The sequence below is a fragment of the Cynocephalus volans genome, chromosome 10, assembly GCF_027409185.1.
Source record: "Cynocephalus volans isolate mCynVol1 chromosome 10, mCynVol1.pri, whole genome shotgun sequence".
In the NCBI taxonomy this organism is placed as follows: Eukaryota; Metazoa; Chordata; class Mammalia; order Dermoptera; family Cynocephalidae; genus Cynocephalus; species Cynocephalus volans.
Genome location: NC_084469.1, coordinates 96,590,285 through 96,611,837, shown reverse-complemented (window position 1 = coordinate 96,611,837; position 21,553 = coordinate 96,590,285). Strand labels below are relative to the sequence as shown.

At 56.9% G+C, this 21,553-nt stretch overlaps 2 protein-coding genes across 2 annotated transcripts in view; one reads left to right on the top strand and one right to left on the bottom strand.

Moving 5' to 3' along the window:
• Positions 1-1,795: 1,795 nt before the first annotated feature.
• Positions 1,796-16,985, bottom strand: LOC134387514 (basic proline-rich protein-like). Its single transcript, XM_063109969.1, has 8 exons — positions 16,973-16,985; positions 15,387-16,734; positions 15,252-15,322; positions 14,800-14,883; positions 13,258-13,617; positions 12,839-12,940; positions 2,769-3,185; positions 1,796-1,902 (listed from the first exon to the last, which is right to left on the bottom strand). Exons 1-8 carry the CDS (start codon positions 16,983-16,985, stop codon positions 1,796-1,798), a joined length of 2,502 nt encoding a protein of 833 aa, XP_062966039.1.
• The window catches only part of SEMA6B (semaphorin 6B), a 27,415-nt gene continuing 21,452 nt past the window's right edge, over positions 15,591-21,553 (top strand). Inside the window, exon 1 of the mRNA XM_063109603.1 lies at positions 15,591-15,816. The gene's annotated coding sequence lies outside the window, so the exon portion shown is untranslated. The remainder of the gene's footprint in view (positions 15,817-21,553) is intronic.

Genomic DNA, 21,553 nt, shown 5'->3' with positions numbered 1-21,553 from the left:
TGCTGTTTTCTCAACCCACATGCATCAGCTAGAAATACCAGCATGCAGGCCCAGCTCTGGCGTGCAGCCCCTTTCAGACATAACCTGTAAACCAGCAGCTCGGGGGGCCAGACTAGGGCCCTTCCACCTCCCAGCCTTGACCTGGGCTGTCCCTATCTCTGCAACCTGACTTCTAGAAGCTGTTTCCAGCTTTCACCTCCCTGGAGAAGCCTCATTACTGCTCCCAGCGCTGAGCAGCAAGAACCTGCAGCCTCCTGGGCTTTGAAACCAACACAATAAAATCAAAATCGACAACTTCCACATGGAGACACTTGGGTCTAGACCTTGGGCTGAGAGCCCCTGGCCGCCTGCTGTCGCTTTTAAACCTTCCTTTGTGGACTGAAGGGGATGACAGATTTTGGAGTCCTTTGGGAATTGCTCAAAGCATTGGGAACTGGTAATAACCGTCATTAGGATAATGATTTTAATTATTATCTAATAAAAGTATATTTAGCAGCATCCATTTCCACGGGCATCTACACTGCTCGAGGCACTTTTCATCTTTTTAAAACCTCATCACCAATCCCATATTCTTCTCTGGTGACTGCCCCATTTTTCCGCAGCAGCGTCTGGCCGCCAGTCCCTCCTCCTCCTGGGAACTCCATCCTTTTGAGGCCCCCAGGTCCCCTGCACTTGCCTGGCTCCCCTCCCACCTCTCTGAAGGCTGCTCCTTTTGAAGGTGCCACGAGGAGAAGGATTTTGTCCGCTCTGCTCCCTGCCAGATCCCCAGCACCTGGAATAGCCCCTGGCATGCAGAAGGTGCTCAATAAGTGTTTGCTGAAGGAGTGAGTGACTTAGACCTTGCCCTGGAGCTGATTTCAGAATCCCTCTCAATCTACTTGGAACCCACTCCAGTAACATCTATCCCACCCACCCCTTCTCACCCCCCCCCATTTGCAGTGTAGACCAAGCTTAGAGTTCCCCACAGGGGAGGGTAGAAACAACCCGCCCACCCACCCACCCCTAATCCCTCCATCCATCCATCCACCTATCCATGTAGCTAGCCATCCACCCATAGTCTATCCACCCACCCACCCTTGTTCTCTCCCTTCCTCATGAATAAATATTCACCCAGAAGCAGGCTGACCTCGGTCACAGTCTTTCTTCCTCTCACCACCTCTGTGCTCTTGAGCCAGGCCCTCCACCTCTCTGGCCTCCTCTTCCTGCTCCGAGCAATGGGGTGATTACTGCAGCGCAGACCTCCCAGGTTTGCACGGTGCCAGGGCCACGCTTAGCTGTTCATTTGTTGCAACAGCAGGAAAGGCTCGTGGTTAAGAGCACAGCCTGCAGTTTGAACCTTTGTTTTTCACTCTCCTGCTGTGACAGAACTTCTCTGAGCCTCAGTTTCCCCATCTGTAAAATGGGGATCATAATAGTACCTACCTCCTGGGGGGAGTTGGGGGGATGAAATGTGATTATCCATGTTGAGCGTCCAGTTTGATAAGTGCTGGTTGGGGCTGTTGCTGGTTTATGGTAACCCAGGAGGCAGCGCACGGCTGTGGAATGCCTGGCAGGTGGGTGCCCAGCTCACTGGCCCAGCCAGCTCTGGGAAGGATGCACCTGGCAAAGGCATTCACTTTGGTGACTGCCGGGTAGGTGATGGAGGCAGCTGGACCCCTTCTCCCCATGGGGAGGCTGCCACCTCTGGAGGAGGGCTAGGGGACAGCCAGCCCAACATCCTCAGCTGGGGACCCACCAGGTGCACCTGTACATGGGCAGAGCCTGCAGCCCCTCTGTACCCTGCAGAGCTCACGGTTCAAGGTGGGGCAGTGGGGGCTTTGATCTGCAGTCTCTGGGGATTTTCCTGACAGGCACAGTTAGAGAATCCCCCACTGTCAGGGAGCTCTGGGTGGTCTACACAGTCTGGGGGAGGAGACAGAGGGGGTGGTGGGGGGCCTGCTATATCACTCAGCAAGCAGGGGGACCGGTTCCTAGACAGACTTAACTTGGGGAACTCTCTGACACCCTCAATCCCTGAGTCCAAGCCTGGGGGTCTTGGAGGCTCTGAGACCATAACCTGTACCCCCTACACACACAGCCTCTCTGAGCCTCCTAAGGAGCACAGATTCAGAGCAAAGAGATAATAGAACCAGCTAATGTTTATGAAGGGTCGATACGGTCTGGCCAGTTTGAATCCTCTGAGTTGAGGGGTCCGGCCCATGGATCGAACCCCAGACCTTGGTGTTAACAGCAGCAGCTCTAAACAACTGAGCTCATGGGCCAGCCCCATGCTAAGTGTCTTATTCCCCACCCGGGAGCCGCAGAACCACAGAAACACCCACAAGGCAGGTACTGCTATCTGCCCATTGTACAGAGGAGGAAACTGAGGCTCAGAGAAGCTGCTGGGTCATGCTGGGAGGAAGCTCCCCCAGAATTTGGACTCTCGACCACTTCAGTCACCAGATGCTCTCTGGGCCTCAGTTTCCTCATCTGTAAAGTGGGTTTGCTGAATCCAGGGGGCAAGGCTGTGATGAGGGACGTGTCCCAGCAGACATGTGAAACACCCGCAGTGGGATCTGGTAGAGCAGTGGGGTCTGAAGAGGAAGGAAGGATGTTGAATGAGTTGGGGGACACAATGGAGACAGAGTGGTAGGGGGGTGGGGGAGGGTGTTTCCCATGTCTGCCATCCACTAACCTCTCTCCCACCTGGTGCAGTTAGATCTGCCTCAGGCACCCCCTGCCTGAGACCCCCCTCTTCCACAGCTGTCACCCCCAGCATCTCTGGTCACCTTGTGCCCTCTGTCCCCTCCCAGGGAACAGCGCTGTCTCTGTGTCCAGTGCTCCATATTTGCCAGCGTTGCCCAGAGACGGGTGGGTAGCAGGCAGCTCCCGGCCCTGCATGCAGACCCCTGCCCGCCCAGCCGCTGGGACGCAGATCCAGGACAATGAGCAGGCGGGAGGAGGAGGGGGACAGGCGGGGCTCGGGGCCTTGGGGGGCCTGGGAACGAGGCGGCTCAGGGTTTGGTGTGCAGGGAAAGGGGGTTCCAAGAGGGGGGTACTTAGAGAAGGGGGATCAGACGGAAAGGAGAGGGGGCAGGAGGCCTCCAGGGAAGGGAGGGGGCTTAGCCCCTCCCCCACAGCAGCTCCAGAAGGGGAGGCCTCCCCCTCGCCCGCAGCGGGCTCCTGCTGGAACAGGTGTGGGGGTTCTGCAGGCAGGAGAGAGGGACACAATCCCTTTCGGAAGTGAAGTGACACAGGCCTGCTCCACTATAAATACGGACACAGCTGACAAGGGGCGATAGGGGGGTGCTTCTGAGGGAACCTGGAGGACCCAAGAGGAGGGAGGGCACTGCTTGGGGTGACCCTGAGCTCTGAGGGCACGGTCAGGTTTCTGGAAGCACAGGAAACCTGGTGACTTGATACACTCCTGACCCTGGTGTCCAGGGGCCCCAGGAGAGGACAGAGGAAGGCGACCCCACCCCCAAGGCCTCAACCTGCCCAAGCCCCGCCCCCTAAGCCTCCTCCCCTCTCTCTCAGCCCCTCCCCTTGCTGAGCCCCCCCCACTTCAGCCTTTCAGAAGGGGTCCAGGGACAGTCTTAATAGACACCCCGCGCCCAGTGACGGGCCTCCCTGGTCCTTCCAACGGCAGCAGGAGCCTCATATTTTGTGACATGAATGGCCAAGAGCGTTCTGGGGTGCCCCGTGCAGTTCCAGGCCCTTCTGCTGGTGGGTTTCCCACAGAATATCTGCAGAGACCCCCTACCTCACCACCAGTCTTAGGCTGGGCTCCTCACAACAGGAACCCTGCCAGGAAGACCCTTCTCTCTCAGTACCCGCTTCAAGTCCCAGCGTCCACCTGGCACCTGGCTTCCCATCTGCAAGCCTGGGTTTCCCAACTTTAAAATGTGAAATGGGTAAAAATTCTGACTGTATTTCTTCGTCTCCTCATTCATATTATTCAACAAACATTTAACGAGCACCTACCGTCTACAAGCCTGTGCTGGGGGCCAGGGATATAGCAGTGACCACGACAGAGCTAGCCCTGCCCTGATGAGGCCCACAGTCTAGTGGGGGAGGTGGTCAGTGGGGTGATGGGGGTCACAGGGCCATGGTGGGGGGGCACACAGACAGCTGTGGGGGTCAGGGAGCTGGGGGGACCAGGAAGTCTTTTTGCATGGGGTGTCATCTAAGCTGAGGACTAAAGGAATAGTTAAGGGCCTGGGAAGCGTGTTCCAGGCAGAGGAAACAGCACGTGCAAAGGCCCTGAGGCAGGATTAAGAGCCCTGGCTAGCTGTGTGACCTGGACAAGTGACTCCCCTTTCTGAGCCTTAGTTTCCACAACTAAAGGGCTCAGCACGTCATCTGCATACAATAGGTCCTCGATAAATATCTGCCAAATGTCTGTGAAGGAATTCAGACTCTAGAGGATGATCAGGAAAGAGAAGGCTATGACTCCTGTCTGGGGGTGGGTGGGCTGGGACAGCTCATGACCTCTTTTTCTGGCCAAGGCCCCCTCTTCTCCTGGGCCCCTCCTCCTGGCCCACCGGTCCCCTGCCAGCTGTCCCTCCATGTGTGCGCTGGCCTGTCAAGAGCAGGCGCCTGTTCCGGAACACCTGATGCCTTGCTTCCCAAGGATTTCAGAGGGACAGGTCCTCGGAAGTTCAGCTGCCACTCCGGCTTAACCCTGGAGCCAGGGCGCCAGGTCCTCAGAGGCCCGACGCCATCCCTCTTGACCCCATAGAGAGCCCTGGCACTGCTCCCACCCTTAGCTGGAAAGACCTTGCTTCAGCTCCTAGCTCTGGCATTGTCTGGCTGTGTGGCCTTGGGAAAATGAGTCAACCTCTCTGGTCACCTCCACCGTCAATAATAACAACAGCCAACACATCTTTAGTCTTCTCATGGGCCAGGGGTTGTCCTAAGAACCTTTCTAAGAATTAACTCTATTCTCATAACAGCTCTCTGACTTCCCAAATATGGTTGAGCCCATTTTACAGATGCAAAAATTAAGGCACACAGTGAGAGGTTATATGACTCATGGGGCAAAATAATTAAATCATCAGTAACCATGATAACACATATTGTGTGCTCACCATGTACCTAGCGCTAAGCCTCAATGCTTTATGTGGATGAATTCATTTAATTCTCCCCAAAACCAAATGAGGTTGGGGGAACTGTTAATATAAATTCCTCGGTTCTTTTTTTTTTTTTGCAACTGGCCAGTAAGCCCTTGGTGTTATCAACACCATGCTCTAACCAAGTGAGCTAATGTGCCAGGCCCTGCCCTGTTCAGTATGACAGCCACCAGCTGCATATGACTATGTAGATTTAAATTGAAATCAATTAAAATGAAATAAAATTAAACATTCAGTTCCTTACTTTCACTAGCCACAGTTTAAGTGCCCAGTGGCCACATGGCTGATGGCTACTATATTAGCACAGATTTTGATCATAGCTGTAATCACAGAAAGCTCCGCTGGACTCATTCTGGGAGGACCCCTTTCTGCTTGACTTCTCTCCTTGCAATCTGATCAGAAGCCTGGCCCTGGGCAGTTCCAGTCAACTGGTAGATTTCTGTTTGGTAGAAAAGAGAAGCCCAATTATGGCTTTCTTGCAATATAGATCATTAACTAGTTTCTATCCAGCCTAATTGTATTCTTTAAAAAAAAAAACAAAAACCTCCATAGACACCCAATTCAGCAAATACTCTTAAAACCAGCTTGACCATTTTATTGGCTCCCTGAATAATGAGTTAATAAATCACTGACATGTTTATTTGACATTTGGGTGAGTCAAGTTTTCAACTTTTTGAGAACTGTCCATTGACATCCCTGTTTTGCCAATGGGGAAACTGAGGCCAGCTCCCTGACTCCCCCGTCCCAAGCCCAGGGGTCTAGTCATTACACACCTGGTCCTCTTCATCCAGGCTCCCTCTCACCTCCCGCCCAGCTTCCAGAAGCAGCTCTGAGAACCTGTCTTCCTCCTGCTGCAGTCAAGAACCAGGTCAGCCGAGCGCTGGGACATCAAAGAGAATCTATAAATACAACTGGAGGAGGAAAAATAGACACTTTTCTGGCCCCTCCCGTCTTCCTTTGCTCCCACTCCAGATTCTTCCTGGCTGGGCTTCCACCCCAAGAGCTGGGATGAAGCCCCCAACCCCAGGGACCCCCTACTGCAAGGCAGTGAAGGGGAGCAGCTCATAGTGCCTCAGTTTCTGCAATGAGCTCAGCCTCCTCTGACCTCCCCTCTCCCACTAGGCATGTGAAAGATGAGGGACATCGCTGGGCCTGTCCCTGTGAGGTGCAGATGAAATTCTGAGCTCGAGGTGAGGATGACCAGTTTGTCAAACCTTTGAAATCTTTCTTCTCGCAGGGAACATGTAGGGCATCTGCTCTATCTATGCTGGGCTCTGGGAAGCCATCAGGGGCAGGGCAGACAGGTCACACTTAGCCAGGACAGTCCGGAGGGCTTCCTGGAGGAGGAGGTGATATGATCCTAAAGGAGGATGGGAATGTTGGGGGGTGAAGAGCCAGGTCGGGGAGGGCCTGGAGGGGAAGGAGTCTGGGGTGCTCCTAGATTCTTCCCTCTTTCTTACCCCCAGAGTCCCGTGTCTTTGCATCCAAAATGCCTCTGAAACCCACCCATTTCTCTCCATCTCCACATCCCTGCCCTGGTCTGGGCCCCCATGTTGCTTCCTTAGACTACTACAGTCACTTCCTCGCTAGTCCCCTCGGGCCACTTCTGCCCTGGATGCATCACTCTCCCCAAGGCAGCCAGAGGTACCTTTTGAAAAGTTGCATCAGATTATCTCATTTATCCACTATAAACTCTCCCATGGCTCCCGAGTGCCCTTGAAATAAACCCAAACTCTTCCCCGTGTCCACGGCACCTCCCTGCACAGTCCTGCGCCAGGGCCTTTGCACGTTCTGTCCTTTCCTTATTACTTCCCCAAATCGGCTCCTACTCCTCCGTCAGGTTTCAGCTCAAGGTGTCACCTCCTTGGAGAGGCCCTCACTGATGCCCCCAGAGAGCTGCTTTCCCTCACTCTCTTTCCTTCCTGGCCCTTATAATGATCTGAAATCATTTTAGTCACTGACTTTTTTCTTATTGTCTGTCGGTGGGTGCCCCCAAAGGGCAGAGATGCTACCCACCTTATTCATCTCCTTCTCTCCACCTATACCTTATCTCCATGGGCCTCAGTTTCCCCATCTGTAAAGTGGGGGAGTCTGTGACAAGTTGCTCCCAGGGGGGAGACTGCTGCCCTCTTTTGTCACTAAAGATACTATTTCCCTTGCAAATGCCTTGCCTAGTTTTGTAGACTCTTGTAATCGATATGCTAATTGATGTGGATTTTATGTAAATAACACGTGTGTTTATTTCTCCCCAGGAATTCCCCACTGGCCTAGGGGATCCGGAAGCTGGGGAGGGGGTGGCTGTCTCAGCTCAGGTCCCTTGGGGACCCACTCACACTTAAGGTGAGGGTGGGGTAGCAGTCTCGGAGTGCCTGGAACCTCTCGTACCCCCTTCTCCTGCTGGCCTCGAGCATTTGCCTACAGGTGGGCAAGTCTGTAGACCCTGGAGGTGGAGGTGGGGGTGGGGGGACAGAAATCTGGAGACCCAGGGGAAGACTGAGACAGAGACAACAAGACAGTAAGATTGAGAGATGAGGGAGAGGGTGGAGAGACGAAAAGAGAAACAGTCTGAGAGACAGAGAGAGGCCAGGAGAGAAACAGGGAGGGGGGAGGGCAGGTCAGGGGTCCCCTGAAGCCCCCATCACACACTTGGAGCAGAGGCGTGACCTTGCCATCTCCATCCTGGTCATAGTCTCTTGGAATCTTCTGGAAGGGGAAAATGAGTCCAGACCAGGGGATCCACCAGCTCCCCCACAATTCCAGGGCAGGGCTGGGATGAGAACCGTGACTTCATGGGACCCTGGTGTCAGGGAGGCTTCCTCCACAGTCGCCTGAACCTTACCTAATACCTCATTGTCTTTACTGAGTGCCTAACGTGTGCCAGCTCTGTGTTGGGCAGAGCCGGGACACAACTGTGACCAAGACAGCCCTGGTCCACACCCTGGGGCTCCCAGTCCGGTGTGGGTAGGATTCAAGCTGAGATGTTTATACTGAGAATGAAGGAAGAGAGGTTAATGCGGTAAACCTGGGAGGAGAGGGAGGCAGACAGCCAAGAAAAGGAAACGGTCTGTGCAAAGGCCCTGAGGCAGGGAAAAGTTTGGGGCCTTTGAGGAGCTGAATAAATTCCAAAGACCCTGTCCCCTCCCCAACTTCCCCTCCTCCCTTGCCCCCTCTCTCCCCCTCACTGACTCTGCTACAGACACACGGGTCTCCTCGCTGTACCTCCCACATGCCAGGCTTGGTCCTGCCCCAGGACCTTTGCACGTGCTGTGCCCTCTGCCTGGAGCTCTCTTTCCCTACATATTTGCAGGATTTTCTTCCTCCCCTCCTTCAGGTCTCAACTCAGATGTCACCTTCTCAGTGAGGCCTCCCTTGACAACCTGTTTAAACTCTTCCCCCACTCCAGAACACTCCATCCTTCCTTGCTTAATTTTGCTCTCTAGCATCATGGGACCCAGAATAGATTTCTCTCATTTATGTTGTGTCTTGTGTGTTTCCTCCCACTAGAATGTCAGCTGCACCTGGACAGAGACTTTTTATTTTTTTGGGTGGCTTTTGGGTGGCTGGCCGGTATGGGGATCTGAACCCTTGCCCTTGGTGTTATAACACTGCACTCTGACCAACTGAGCTAACCGGCCAGCCCAGGAGACTTATCTATTGTGTTCACTGCTATGTCTCCAATGACTAGAAGAAGCCAGGCACCCAGTAGGTGCTCAATAAATACTTGTTAAATAAGTTCATCCTCTCCAGCTTTGAGCTCTGAGTTCTGCCAGGACAGGTCTGGCTCTGTCTCAGTCACCGTTATGTCCTCAGCACTGCCCAGTAGAGCCCGGCATACAGTAGGTGCTCAATAAAGTTAGTCAAATGAACAGGCCAGTAAGTGACAAGACCCACAGGCTTGGTTCTGCTTCCCGAAGATGTTGAAGGTGTCAGAGCCGAGGCTGGGTTTGTTCCAGCAGGGTGTGAAGGGTGTGGGTGTGAGCCACCAGCCCCTCCACACCCTGACGTCAGTGTCACCTGCGTGGCTGGCCCTGGTGGCAATGACGGAACCGCCACTAGCTGAGGTCATTCACACATGCACGTCCTCCACCATTGCTGGCTGTTTCTTCTGTCGTTCTTTATCCATAACGGTTCTGATTTTCTTCCTTTTTTAAAATTGTGGCAAAATATACATAACATAAAATTTGCCGTTTTCACCATCCCTAAGTGCACAGTTCCATGACATTAAGCACATGCACATGGCTGTGCAGCCATCACCACTGTCCATCTCCAGAACTTTCTCATCTTTCCAAACTGAAGCTCTGTCCCCATGAAACACTCACTCCCCATCCCCCTCCCCAGCCCCTGGCACCCCCTTTCTACTTTCTGTCTCTGTGGATCCGACGACTCTAGGGACCTCCTGTGAGTGCGATCACACAGTGTTTGTTCTTGTGTGACTGGCTTATGTCACTGAGCACAAGATCCTCAAGGTTCATCCATGTTGTAGCGTGTGTCAGGATTTCCTTCCTTTTTGTGTCTGAATAATATTCCATCGAATGCATGGACCACATTTTATTTATCTGCTGATGGACGTGTGGGTCGTTCCATCTTTTGGCTAATGTGAGTCACGCTGCTGTCAACACTGTCGTACATGTGTCTGCTCTAGCTTTCTGGTTTTATTTCTCTGTTGACAATGCCCTGAACAATCCCAGGAGCATTGAAAGCTCCTTCTCACCACTTCCAAGGGAGGATGAAGGTTGGGGAAAAGCACCAAGAGGAAGAAACATGGAACTTCAGAACCTCTCAGACGCAAAGGAAACCCACCTTTATTAAGCACCTACTGTGCACTGAGCTCCGGCACCTTTAGAAACGCTCTCACGTTAAACAACTTGCCCACAGCTGGCGGGTGGCCAAGCTGGGATTTGGGTTCCATTCTGTGAGCTGCCGAGAGCACAGCCTTTCCACGGCTTGCTTGCCTGCTTCTAATGACGGGGAGCTCACCACTCCATTATTGGTTAAAAAATGAATGAACAAGATGATTTTAGAGGAAAGAAAACAAGGGGGAAGAAAAGAGCTGCTCTCCCTCCCCAACTTGAGATGGTCAGGGAAGGCCTCTCAGAGAAGGGGACATTGGCCAAGATCATGAGGATTGGCAGGGAACAGCTTCCCAGGCCCAGGGAACAGCCCGTGCAAGGGCCCTGAGGCAGGACTGCACAGGTTGTGTTCACTAGGCTGAGACGGAGAGCCCAGGGCAGGGAAGGTTTGAACAGAGAAAATGTGACAATGGCCCCCACCTCCTGCCCTCTTTGTGCCTCAGTTTCCTATCTGTAACCAAGGACAGAGCCCAGGGAGCTTGAAGGTCCCTGGATCCCTCTCAACTTCCCAGGGATGGGGACCAGGATGGCACTTGCCTTATTTGCATATGTAGATGATGCCTTGGGGGAGGGAGATTCTGGGATAACCCAGGACACACCCGGGCCTTTCTGGGGGATCTCACTGGTTCTGAGCAGGAGGAAGTTCTCTAATTGCTTTAATTTCCACTCGCAAATCAAGTGGCAGATCCTGCTACTTATTCTCTAATTTAATGTGTCCTGGGTGTAAGCGGGTGATTTTAGTTCCAGCCAGACACAGCCTGAGCCACAGCCCTGGGGTCTGAGGGGCTAGAGAGGGGGGTCTCAGGCTAGGCAGCCCCCCGCTGCTGCCCACTGGCTGCCTGGCTGAAGGCCTACTGTGCATCTAGGCCTCATACTCATTCTCTTCTCTCTACCAGGGCTGGGTGGTAGAAAGGGACTCCGGCAAACTGTTGGCTAGGTGTCCTGGATTCGAATCCCTGCCCTGGCTCAAAATGTGCAAAGTGCCTGGAGCTGTGTGGTGCACACAGTAGGTGCTTAATAAGTGCACCTAAGGTTTTTAATTCACTGGATACCCCTCTTCATTCCTGCAGAGGTGGCCCCCATCATGCCATGTTTTGCTGATGAGAAAAGTGAGTGACCCTGGGCTCGTTCCCATCTAACTGAGCCTCAGTTTCCCCCATGATACAATGAGGGCGGGCCCTGGCCAATTCTCAGCCCCCCCACTCATTCATTCATTTGTTCATTCATTCAACACCTTTATTGTGTGCCTATTGTGTGCCAGGCCCTGTTTTAGACCCCAGGGATGCTGCAGAGACCAAGACTGACCCAGGCCCTGCCCTGGCAGAGTTGACTGTCTGGGGGATGGATCAGAAGAGAAATAAGTAAATGCGTAAAAGAAATCCAGTTGGTAAAAAGTTCAGCAAAGCCATCAAAACAGGGTAAAGGGAGATTGGGAGGGGTGATTATTTAAATGAAGGGAGGTTGAGGGAACATTTGAATTGAGACCTGGAAGAGGTGATGGGGGAGCCATTTGGAGATCTGGGGGAAGAATGTACCAGCAGAGGACACAGCATGTGCAAAAGCCCTGTGGCTGGACTGTGCCTGGTGTGCCGGAGGAACATCGAGGACAGAGGCCCCTGTGGCTGGAGCAGAGGGATAGAGGGGCCAGGGGGAGCAGGCGGGGCCTGGGGGGACTTCTGGGTGAAGGGGTGAAGGACAGGGTCATGGCCGAGAGGAGCCTAGGCTCCTAGACACACACCAAGGTGGAACCAGGCTGGCTGGTTAGCTCAGTTGGTTAGAGCATAGTGCTGATAACACCAAGGTCACCAAGGTCCGGGGTTCGATCCCTGTACTGTCCAGCTGCCAAAAAAAAAAAAAAAAGACAGAACTGCCATCTGGTTCTTCCCTGTGTCTGCCCTCTGGCCCCCCATTCGTGCCCATGTTCCTGAGATTTCTGGATAACCCATATTTATTGAGTACCTACTGTGTGCCAAGCACCTGTTCCAGGCACTGGGGAATTCAATGGAGAAGAAAAAGGTGCTGTGGGGGAGACAATGTCTGCCTGAAAGACAGATAAAGCTGGTAAGGGGACAGAGAGAAACAGTGTTGTTGTAGCTGGAAGGTCCGGGTGGGCCTCACGGCGGAGGTGACATTGGAGCCGAAACTCCGAGGTGCAGGACAGGCTTGGTAGGAAAACTACACACACACACAGACACTGTCTGCCCCTTTACAGCTGTATCCCCAACACTCCAGAATGGAGTCACCTCCTCCTCCAGGAAGCCCCCTGGATCCTCAGAGGCACCTGCAATGGGGTTTAAGATGCAAGAGAGGAGGGTCCATGCCAGGTTCTGGGGAAACCAGGTGGGGGCAGGCAGGTCCACAAGACCCCATTCACTCTTCCCAGGTCCCAGGTCACTTGCCTTAAGAGTCCTCCAATTAGGGGATCCCTGAACCCCTGGAAAATCTTTAAAGGACAACATCACAATATGTTTAAGATCTGGGGTTCAAATCCTGGCCCACCATTTCCTGGCTCTGTGACCGGGCAATCCACGTCTCTCTGGGCCCCAATTTCCACACTCAAAAATTGGACAGTAACAGCAGCTATGTTCTCGAATCGTGGGGCTACATTCAGTAGGCGACTACTATATAGTAGCTCATCATTATCATGATTAATATATGCACAACATAGGACATTTTCTGGGCAGCAGGCCCAGGGATGCTGTGTGGACTCTGGAAAGCGCTACACCCTCTCTGGGCACCCGAGCCCCCACATCTCAGAAGCTCCAGGAGAAATTTTGAGCTTAGGGAAGAGTCCCCAAGAGGAACCTTCCCCCCCTCGACCCCCAGCCAAGAGGCAGAGGTCAAAGAGCACGGGGTGAGGAAGGGTCAGAGCCTCACCAGCACCATCCCCCCCACCCAGAGGCTCTAGGCGGTTAGCTCCGCGGAGGGACCAGCTGGGCGGATTTAGCTGTCGCATCTGCCGCCTGAGCAGCTGCCGTTCTGGGGGGGGGCGGGAGGGGGATTGGGGACGAGGGAAAAATCTGTCCGAGGAGAATCGCGACTGCGTGGCCCAGCTGCCTGCTCGGGCTGGAGCGACACCCCAAATCCTCTCGGACCCCAGGCCCCGCCCTCGCCGCGACCGCCCCCACGTGCCTCCGGGGGAGGGGGCGTCAGGGAGGCCCTGACGTCACATGCGGCCTCAGCCAATCGGAGCTGCCTTTTCCGGAGCCCCTAGGGGATTCCCTGGCCAGAGCTGGGACCAGGGGCGCGACCGGGGAGCGACGACCCCCAAACGTGGGCTTGAAGAGGGCACGCACCTGGCCGGGGAAACCGAGGCCAGGGGCTGCCGGGGGAGGGGGCGGGACCCAGGCGACCCCTTCCGAGCGGCTGCCCACCGGCTTGGCCCCAGCCGGGCCCAGAGAGGGACAGGGACCGGCGGGAGTCACACAGCGGGGCGGCGAGGCAGGGGGCGCCGATGGGAGGCGCCAGGCTGTAAGGGCAGAGCCCCGCCTCACCCCATCCCCGGGGCTCCGAGGCCTCCTGATCCCCCTCGGGGTCTCCCCCTCGGACCCGGGGCCGCAGCCCGGGCCGCGCTGGGACGAAGGTGTCGGTGGCCGCGGGCGCCCGCAAAACCCGCACTGGAATCGGCCCGGCCGGAGCAGGACGGGAGCGCAGCGCTGCCCAACCCCAGGGCCGGGAAACTGAGGCCCAGCCAGAGTGCCACAGCTAGGAGGGCGCTGCTGGCTCCGGTGACCTCGGGCGAGGCCCTGCCGCTGCCTGGGCCTCCCTGGCTCACCCGGGGGGCGAGGCTTGAACTTCTGCCACCCTCCTCCAGGTCAGGGCTCAGACAGTCGGGAGCCCCGGGCTGGGGGAGGGAGTAGCCCGGCCTGACCTTGCCCTGGTCCAGGGCATGAAAGACCCATTCATGTCCGCTGAAGCCTGGGTGGCAGCTGAACCGGCCGGCGGGGGTGGGGCCTCCCTCAAGGCCTTTGTCCAAGCCCATCCCTCTGCCTAGAATGCTCTTCCCGCACACCCCGACCCCCACCCCAGCGTCCCTCCAGATCTGTCTGTGGTCCTTCTACGTCCCCAGGGTCACCTCCTCAGGGGCCTCCTGCGCCCCCAGCCAGCCATGGTGACCTCATCTATCTCAGCCAGTGACTATACCTTAAGTCCTATGGCCCCTGGTTTTTCTATCTAACTGGCTAGCCTGGAGGCAGGAGGCAGGGTCATCTTGCAGACTGTTCATTCAGTACCTGGCACACAGTAGGTGCCCAATAAGTTAATGTTGAATGAATGGGTTTCAGAAGTACCTGTTGGGCCAAGGCCTCAGGTGAGGGAGGGCATGCTGGGGTGGGCACAGCACAGGTCATGTTGTGGCGGTGGGAGGTGCCCACCCTGGGTGCCAAGCTGATGTGCTGGGACTCAGCCCCTCCATGGTGGGGCAAGCCTCAGTCTCCCTGTGTGGGCAGGACACAGGGGGTGGGGGCCAGACCCAGGCAGGTGTCTTGGCTGATTTGCCTGGGACGCTGGGGTGGCCGGAAGTGGTAAGGGCAAAACCACTGGCAGGAAGGCCTGGCTACTCCTGGAGGTTTGTGGTCGTCAGGGTGGCCCCAGGCACAAGTCCCCACCCTGGAAGATCCGGGCTGTCTCTACAGAAGACAGGGATCCTGCAGCTTGCCCAAGGCCCCTAGTGTCCTGGGGAGCAGGGTTCAAGTCCTGAAAACCACGTGCCCAGCACACAGTCTGTCTGAGCCTCCTGGACTGTTGGGAGCAGGGACAGGACATAGTGGCCCCAGCACACAGTACATGTGCCAGAAAAGTCATTAAATACAAACGTAAAATGTTTACAGAGTGCCTACTGTATACTGGAGATGTGGAGGGGAACAGTATGCCACCCCGACCAGTGGGGGAGACATCCTCGGTCACATCCACCTGGAGAGATGCTTTGGACAGAGAGGGACATTGAGGCACAGAGAGTCCCCTACTGTCCTGAGTTGCCCAGTGGATCACGGAAGTTACAGGGAGGTCTCTGGAACCTCAATGTTCTGACTTGGGGTCTCAAAGGCAGGGGACAAGGGAGCTTCCCACGGGCAGAGGGGGACATGCAGCACCCCTGGGCACTGGGGACAGAGGGACAGCCTGACGGAGCACTGTACCTGGACATTTCTGCAGCCAGTCTGCTCAAGTTCAAATGCTCATTCTCTCACTCTCTAACCCGGTGACCTTGGACAAGACACCTCCCTGTGCCTCAGTTTCCTCGCATGCCGAGTGAGCGTCGTCAAACATAACGCTTGTGGAAGGAAGGAATGACCTCCTATCGGAGGGGCCATCCGGACCACGGAGTTCCATCGGAAGTTGGGGCGGCCCAGTGAAGCCCACCACCTGGACAACAGCAGGGTGACCCCGTTGGGTCGCCCCCCCACCCCCACCCCCAAGCACCACCCACCCTGCTCCGCCCTCCGCTCCGCGACGCCCAAACTCCGGGCCGGGTTTTCCGCGGCTCCAGCCCGGCTTCGGTGGGGGGTGGGGGGGGCAGCGACTGGGGGAGGGGGGGGCGGAGGTGGCGGAGCCGCGAGTCGCAGCGGCGGCCGCGGCGGGCGGAGGACATGCGGCCGCGGCGCGCCCCCGGTCCGGCCGCCGCGCAGCGCCCCCCCCGGAGCCGACGCCAGCGCGCCCGGGGCTGGGGCTGAGCCCCCTCCCCCAGCGCCGCGCCGCGGGCCCGGGGGCGGGGAGATCGCGCGCCCCCAGCCCCCCTCCCCACCCGGGATGCCCGGCTGAGCGGCCCGGCCGGGACAGGTGCGCGCACGGACCCCCCACCCGCGCCCTCCCGCCCTCGCGCCTCCCGCCCGCGCACTCGCGGCGGCCGCGGCTCCGAGGTAAGCGCCCCGGGGCGTCTGGGAGAGGGGGCGGGGGGCGCAGGAATGGGGGTGTCTGTCGGCACGCCGCGGGGGGGCTGAATGGTCGGCTGGGGGGGCCGGGGCAGGCGCGACCACGGGGGTGCCCGAGGGCCTGGCCACTGGGAGGGGGACGGATTTGGGGCCGGGGAGGGGGTTCGGGGAGCGCTGTAACGGGGGGCTCCACCAGCAACGCAACTGGGGAGAGGGACTGGATTCTAGGGGGGTCTCTGTAGGGAGCGGTATCACGGGGGTCCGGTGGCATCGCTCGGAAGGGGCTGGATTTCGGCCTGGGGCGCCGATGAGGCTCCATGATGGGGGTGTCTAACGGCACCGCAGCCGGGGGGAGGGGGCCTGATTGTTGACTATGTGAAGCTATAATGGGGGTTCTGTCGGCACCGCAGCGGGTGGAGATTTTGTCCGGGGGGGAGCCGTAGGAGCCACAAGAACGGGGGCTCGCGGCTGCGCCGCTGGGGAGCTGGATGGGGGCCCAGGTGGGGGGGATGGGGCAGGCAGGGGGCCCGTGGGCCGGGGGTAGGGGGTGGTGTTGGGGGGCGGGGCCCTGAGAGCTAAAGTCGAGGGCGACCCGGGACTGGTGTGGTGGTCCCGGCACCGGGAGGCCCCTCCGCCCCACTCCGCGGTCCAGCCGCCGCACCTCGGGCACCCCAGTCCGCTCCAGCCTCCTGCCCGGCCCAGAACAGAACGAGTCCGGGGCCCGGTGAGGGGGAGAGGGTCGCGGTGGAGGGGAGAGCAGGCCGGCCGGTCCGGATCCCCCCCGCTGCAGTGGCGGCCTGGGGGTTCGGGGCCCCCCAAGAGCTGACAAAGAGACAAAGAAAACGTCTCTCTCCAAGCGCGCCGGGCGGGGTGGGGGCGCTGAGTGTGGCCCCCCTCCCGCGGGCGCTGATTGGTCCCCCGGGGCGGGGGTCACGTGCCCCCCCTGTCCTGCTCTCCGCCTCTGGGAACCCTCTGAGTTTGGGGCACCTCCCAGAGGGGGCGCTGTTGTAGCCAACCCGCACCCCTGCCCCGCGGGTAAATGCTAGGGCTGGGAGTGTATGCAAGGGTCCTGGGGTTGGGGCGGGACTCCCAGACCCTCACCCCCGATTTGGCCCTCTCTGGCTGAGGTCTTTCGCATCCTCACCTGAGGTCGTCATCTTTGACCCCTAGACTGGAGGGGAACTGGGGCTTTGGGTTAGGGGTCGGGCCCTCAAGCTTTGTTTAAGGAGGAAGGGGGTGTGACTAATGGCTGGTGCCGAACGGGACCCCAACCCCACTTGCAAAATTGCATTTCTTCGTATTTTTTCTGGGCTCCCTCAGCTTCCCAAGGGGTCCAGATTCCCTCTTCAAAATAAAAATTCAGTACCCCTGGGGCATCTGCCCCCCTACAACGGACTCCCCCAGCCTGTTTCCCACATCCTAGTAGGTGCAGTTTCTCTCAGGTGATGAATTCCAGGATGTATCTGTACAATCGCTGCGGCGAGATCGCTGGGGGTCGAGGGTAGGGTCAGGACCCACTGGTAGGGAATCCTAAGCTCTCCAGGAAGTTGGCTGGGGGTCACTGCCACCTACCCATAGGAGACCCTTTGGATATTGGATAGATAGCAGCGTGGCACAAGCCTCATTAAATTGTAGCGTGTGCACCCTGAACCAGCCCATTCCCAAGAGCAGGTGGGAAACTGAGGCCCAGGGAGGCTGCGGAATGACCAAGGAGGGAAGCCAGACCTCTCTGCTCCAAGGAGGGGCTGCCAGGCGGGGTCGAGGGGGAGAGCACCCTCCCCCTATCAGCTGACACCCAAGAGCCCTTCCGCATCCTGCCCCTAGACAAGGGTTGTCCTGGAACCCTCCCCTCCCCCTCTTTCTTCCCCCTGCCCCTGGACTCTGGGCTGTGCAGGAATTAGACCTGGAGAGGAGGAGCCTGGCTTTGTGGCCTCAGGCAGGTCCCTAGCCCTCTCTGGGCTGCAGCCTCCCCAGGAGATGCTCTTTGGTTTTAGGACTTGAGTGGAGGAAAATGAGACGGGCAGAGGACCCACAAGACCTTCTTGGGTCTGGAACTGCCTCACTTTGTCTCCGCCTCTGCCGGGCTGAGCACCCATGAATCTTTAGGGTCCTTGATGCCTCCTCTGCTTGGGGGTGAGAAGGTGTCTCCAAGCAGAGGTACCAAGTCGCCTGGGTGGGGCCTTTCCCCTTCCGGACCTTGGTCCTTGCCTCTCTCCAGTAGGCTGGAGATTTGGGCTGTAGGAAGGTCTGACCTCTGCAGGGCTCAAGGCAGGAGTTGCTGGGGTGACCAGGGACTGGGCCTGGAAGATATAAATCAAACTGCCCTTGGAAAGGTGACCGTGACGTCAGCTTGCAGGACAGGTGAGCTGGGTCTCTGGGGACTGAAGGATGTACTGGTAGCTGCCCGTCTCCTGGGAAGGAGGGTGTGTGTCCCAAGCTGACCCTGGGGTGTGGCCCTGCCCTGTGCGGCCAGTCCTTTACCGGACGAAGCTGAGGGCCCAGAGAAGATGATTCTGGGGGGAGAGACTCCCAGGCCAGTGGGTCAGGATGGGGGGAGTAGGGAGGGTTGCCAGGAGGAGAGGGGGACAGGCATTCCAAGCAGAGGGAAGCAGGCATAACCATGGCCAGGTGTGCTGGGGGAGCCCTGAGTGGCTGAACTATTTTAAGGTTGGGACACAGTGAACAATGAGACCTGAGAGGTGGGCAGGGACCTTAAATACCCAGCTGAGGAGTGAGCTTTATTCCAAGGGCAATAGGGAGCCATGGAAGGTTGTAGAGCATGGGAGGGACATGAGTAACAATTCAGATCTTGAACAGCTGTGAAGGGTAGCTACCAGGAGACGGGCTGCTGGAAACCATGTGAGCTGCTTGGAGGAGTGGTGAGCCGCCTGTCCTGGGGGGCAGGCAAGTGGGGTTGGACACCCATCTTCCCAGAATCCTGGAAATATAATTCCAGTATTGGTCAGGCCCAGGTGACCCTCTAGATTTCTTGTCCATTTCCAGGTACCGTGTGCTTTTGGAATGCCGTCAGGGTGATTCCGAAATGCTAAGCAGTTTAAGGAGCTGCGGGTTCTCAGGCTCTGGTTCTTCCAAGAGACAGCTGTGATTTGGTTTGGCTGTGGCTTTCTCTTGGCCACTGTGGCTACATTCCTTCTGCTCCCTGTCCTCATTTAGCAGCCATAGGAAAACTGAGAATCAAATAGCCCAGGACGGACGCCCAAGCCCCAAGCCCCATGTCCTTTCGCTGAATTAGGTGGGAACAGATCCTCCACCCTAGACCCCTCCACCCTTGTGAATGGTGCAGGCTTGGCTACCAGAGCTGGGTCAGGTGTGTGGCCGGAGGAGCCTGGGCCTGAGCCCCAGTCATTCCCTTTTATTATCACAATCATTCACCTCTCCTCCAGGGATGTGCCGATAAAGTGGCAGACATTAGAACGCATTAAGGAGGTGACTTGGAAGGCTGGGGACCCCGCCTACAGCCCCTTGGGCAGGGACATGGGGGCCCCCACTAGCCACCCTGGATGCCCATCCACCATCTGTCCCCAGGGCCTGCTGGGAGATAGGCCCGGTCTAGTGAGGACTACATTTCCCAGGAGGCAGTTTGGTCTGGCTAAACCTCCCTTCCAAGGGCAGACCTAGGAGGGAACTTCCCGAATGCAACAGCACAGAGCATTGTGGGTTCTCAGGGGGGCCCTAGTTTAAGGCAATCAGGGAGATCAATCAGTAAACAAATGCTACCAGTGGCCCTCCTGTGACGTGCCCCATGCCGGGTGACACTGGGATCCCAGAGAGGGAGCCTTAGCTCTGGTGTCTACTGGGCCTTCAAGGGGCTTCCAGGCTAGTGGAGGGGAAATAGGGGCAGACACTGGCTCTCTCTGCTACGTGGGGTCAGGGCTGAGGTGTAGGGAGTGACTGGGCCTGGGAAAGCTGGGCTCTGCCTCATGGATCAGGGAAGATGCACCAAGAAGGGGCATCGCAGCTAGGGCCACGATGGTTGTATAGGAGTTCACCAGGGGAGTGGGGGGGAAGCCACAGGTTTTTTGATAGTTGTAGAAGAAACTCCTCCTTTCCGAGGGTCCTGTCTCCTCCATTCCCTGGAGGCCAAAGAGCCAGAGCCTCTGGGGCAGTGGAGAGAGCCTCTCGGAATGTTTGCCCTTCGAAGCTGCCACAGCAGTTGGATCAGACTCATCTGAGTTTGAATCCATCACTTCACTGACTCACACCCCCTCTCTGAGCCTCGGTCTCCCCATCTGTAAAACAGGAATCCTGTTCTATCTCTCTTAAGGTTGACCATTTAAACAAGAGGATGCAGGGGCTGGCAAGTTAGCTCAGTTAGTTAGAGCAAAGCCTTGTAACATCAAGGTCAAGGGTTCGGAGCCGTGTACCGGCCAGCTCCCAAACAGCAAGAGGATGCAGGCAAGATGCCAGGCACAGTCCTGTTGTTTTTCTAACTCCAGAAAAAGGAATGCCTTTGAAAATCAGAAACTTGGGGCCTCTGGCCCTCATCTCTCTTGGAGCTTTGGGGGCTTTGCTGTCATTTGATGAGTTGACAGATGTTTAATGAGCACCTACTATGTGCTGGGTGCTGGGGACCCAGCAGTTTCCAAGGGAGACTGGGCCCTGCCCTTGTCGAAATCACAGCCAGGTGGGGACATGGCCACTAGCTAGTAAATCAAGTAGAATAACTGCTCTGAGGACAATAATACTGGATGATGGGGCTGAGAAGGGCGGGGCTGTTTTATCTGAGGGTGTCAGGGAGGGTGTTTCCGAGGAGGTGACATTTAAGCTGAGACCTGGAAAACAAGAAGGAGCCTATCATGCAGCGATCTTGAGGAACAGTATTCCAGACAGAGGGCACAGCCTGTGCAAAGGTCCTGGGGCAGGACTGTGCCTGGCGTGTTGCAGGAACAGCGAGGAGGCCCGTGTGGCTGGAACAGAGTGAGTGAGGAGGAGAGAGGGGGGAGGGGAGGGAGGGGAGGGGACAGGGCAGGTCGTGCAGGGACTTGTGGCTGCAAGGAGGACTTGGGCTTTTACCCAGCAGGAGGTGGGAGCTATGGAGGGCTGTGGGCAGAGGAGGGTCAAGAGTTGACTGAGGTGCTCACAGTCACCCCCTGATGGTTGCTGTGGGGAGGACGGACTGTGGGGGGCGAGGGTGGGAGCTGGGGGACCAGGACCGCAACTGTGCTGGCCCAGGTGAGTGATGGTGGGGGCCAGCCAGGCAGAGGCAGTAGAGGGTTTTTGAAAAGAAGTGGCAGATCCAGGGCGGATTTGGGGAGTCAGAGCTGGGGAACTTGCTGATAGATGGATGTGAAGGGCTAACAGCCCCTTTCTCTGGGGTCAGAGTAGTGCTATGCTTAAGATCGTGGGGTCTGGACCACATGGCCTGGGTTCAAACCCCAGTTTGGCCATTTCCTGGCTGTGCAACCTTGGGCACATCCCTTGCCCACTCTGGGCCTCAGTTTCCTCGCTATAAAATGGTCAGAAGAGCCTCTCCCACCTACCCCACTGGACTAAATGAGGTGCTCCCTGTAAACCCCTGTAGCACAGGGTTTGGAACACAGTAAATGCTCCACAAGTGTTTCCTGTTCCCCTTCGAAAGTCTGAGCCCCACACTCTGGAGAGAAATGAGGCACAGATTGAGGTGGCAGATTTCCTGAGGTCACCCAGCAAACTGGGGCCACCTGCCCCTAGCTGTTTTTTTCTCCACTGTTGGACAGTTCCCACG

Coding starts and splice junctions, on each gene's coding strand:
- LOC134387514 (XM_063109969.1), bottom strand. Junction 15,323..15,386: donor GGAGCGGAGGGCGGAGCAGG/GTGGGTGGTGCT, acceptor GCTGTTGTCCAG/GTGGTGGGCTTCACTGGGCC. Junction 12,941..13,257: donor GCCTCGGTTTCCCCGGCCAG/GTGCGTGCCCTC, acceptor GCCCCCCCCCAG/AACGGCAGCTGCTCAGGCGG.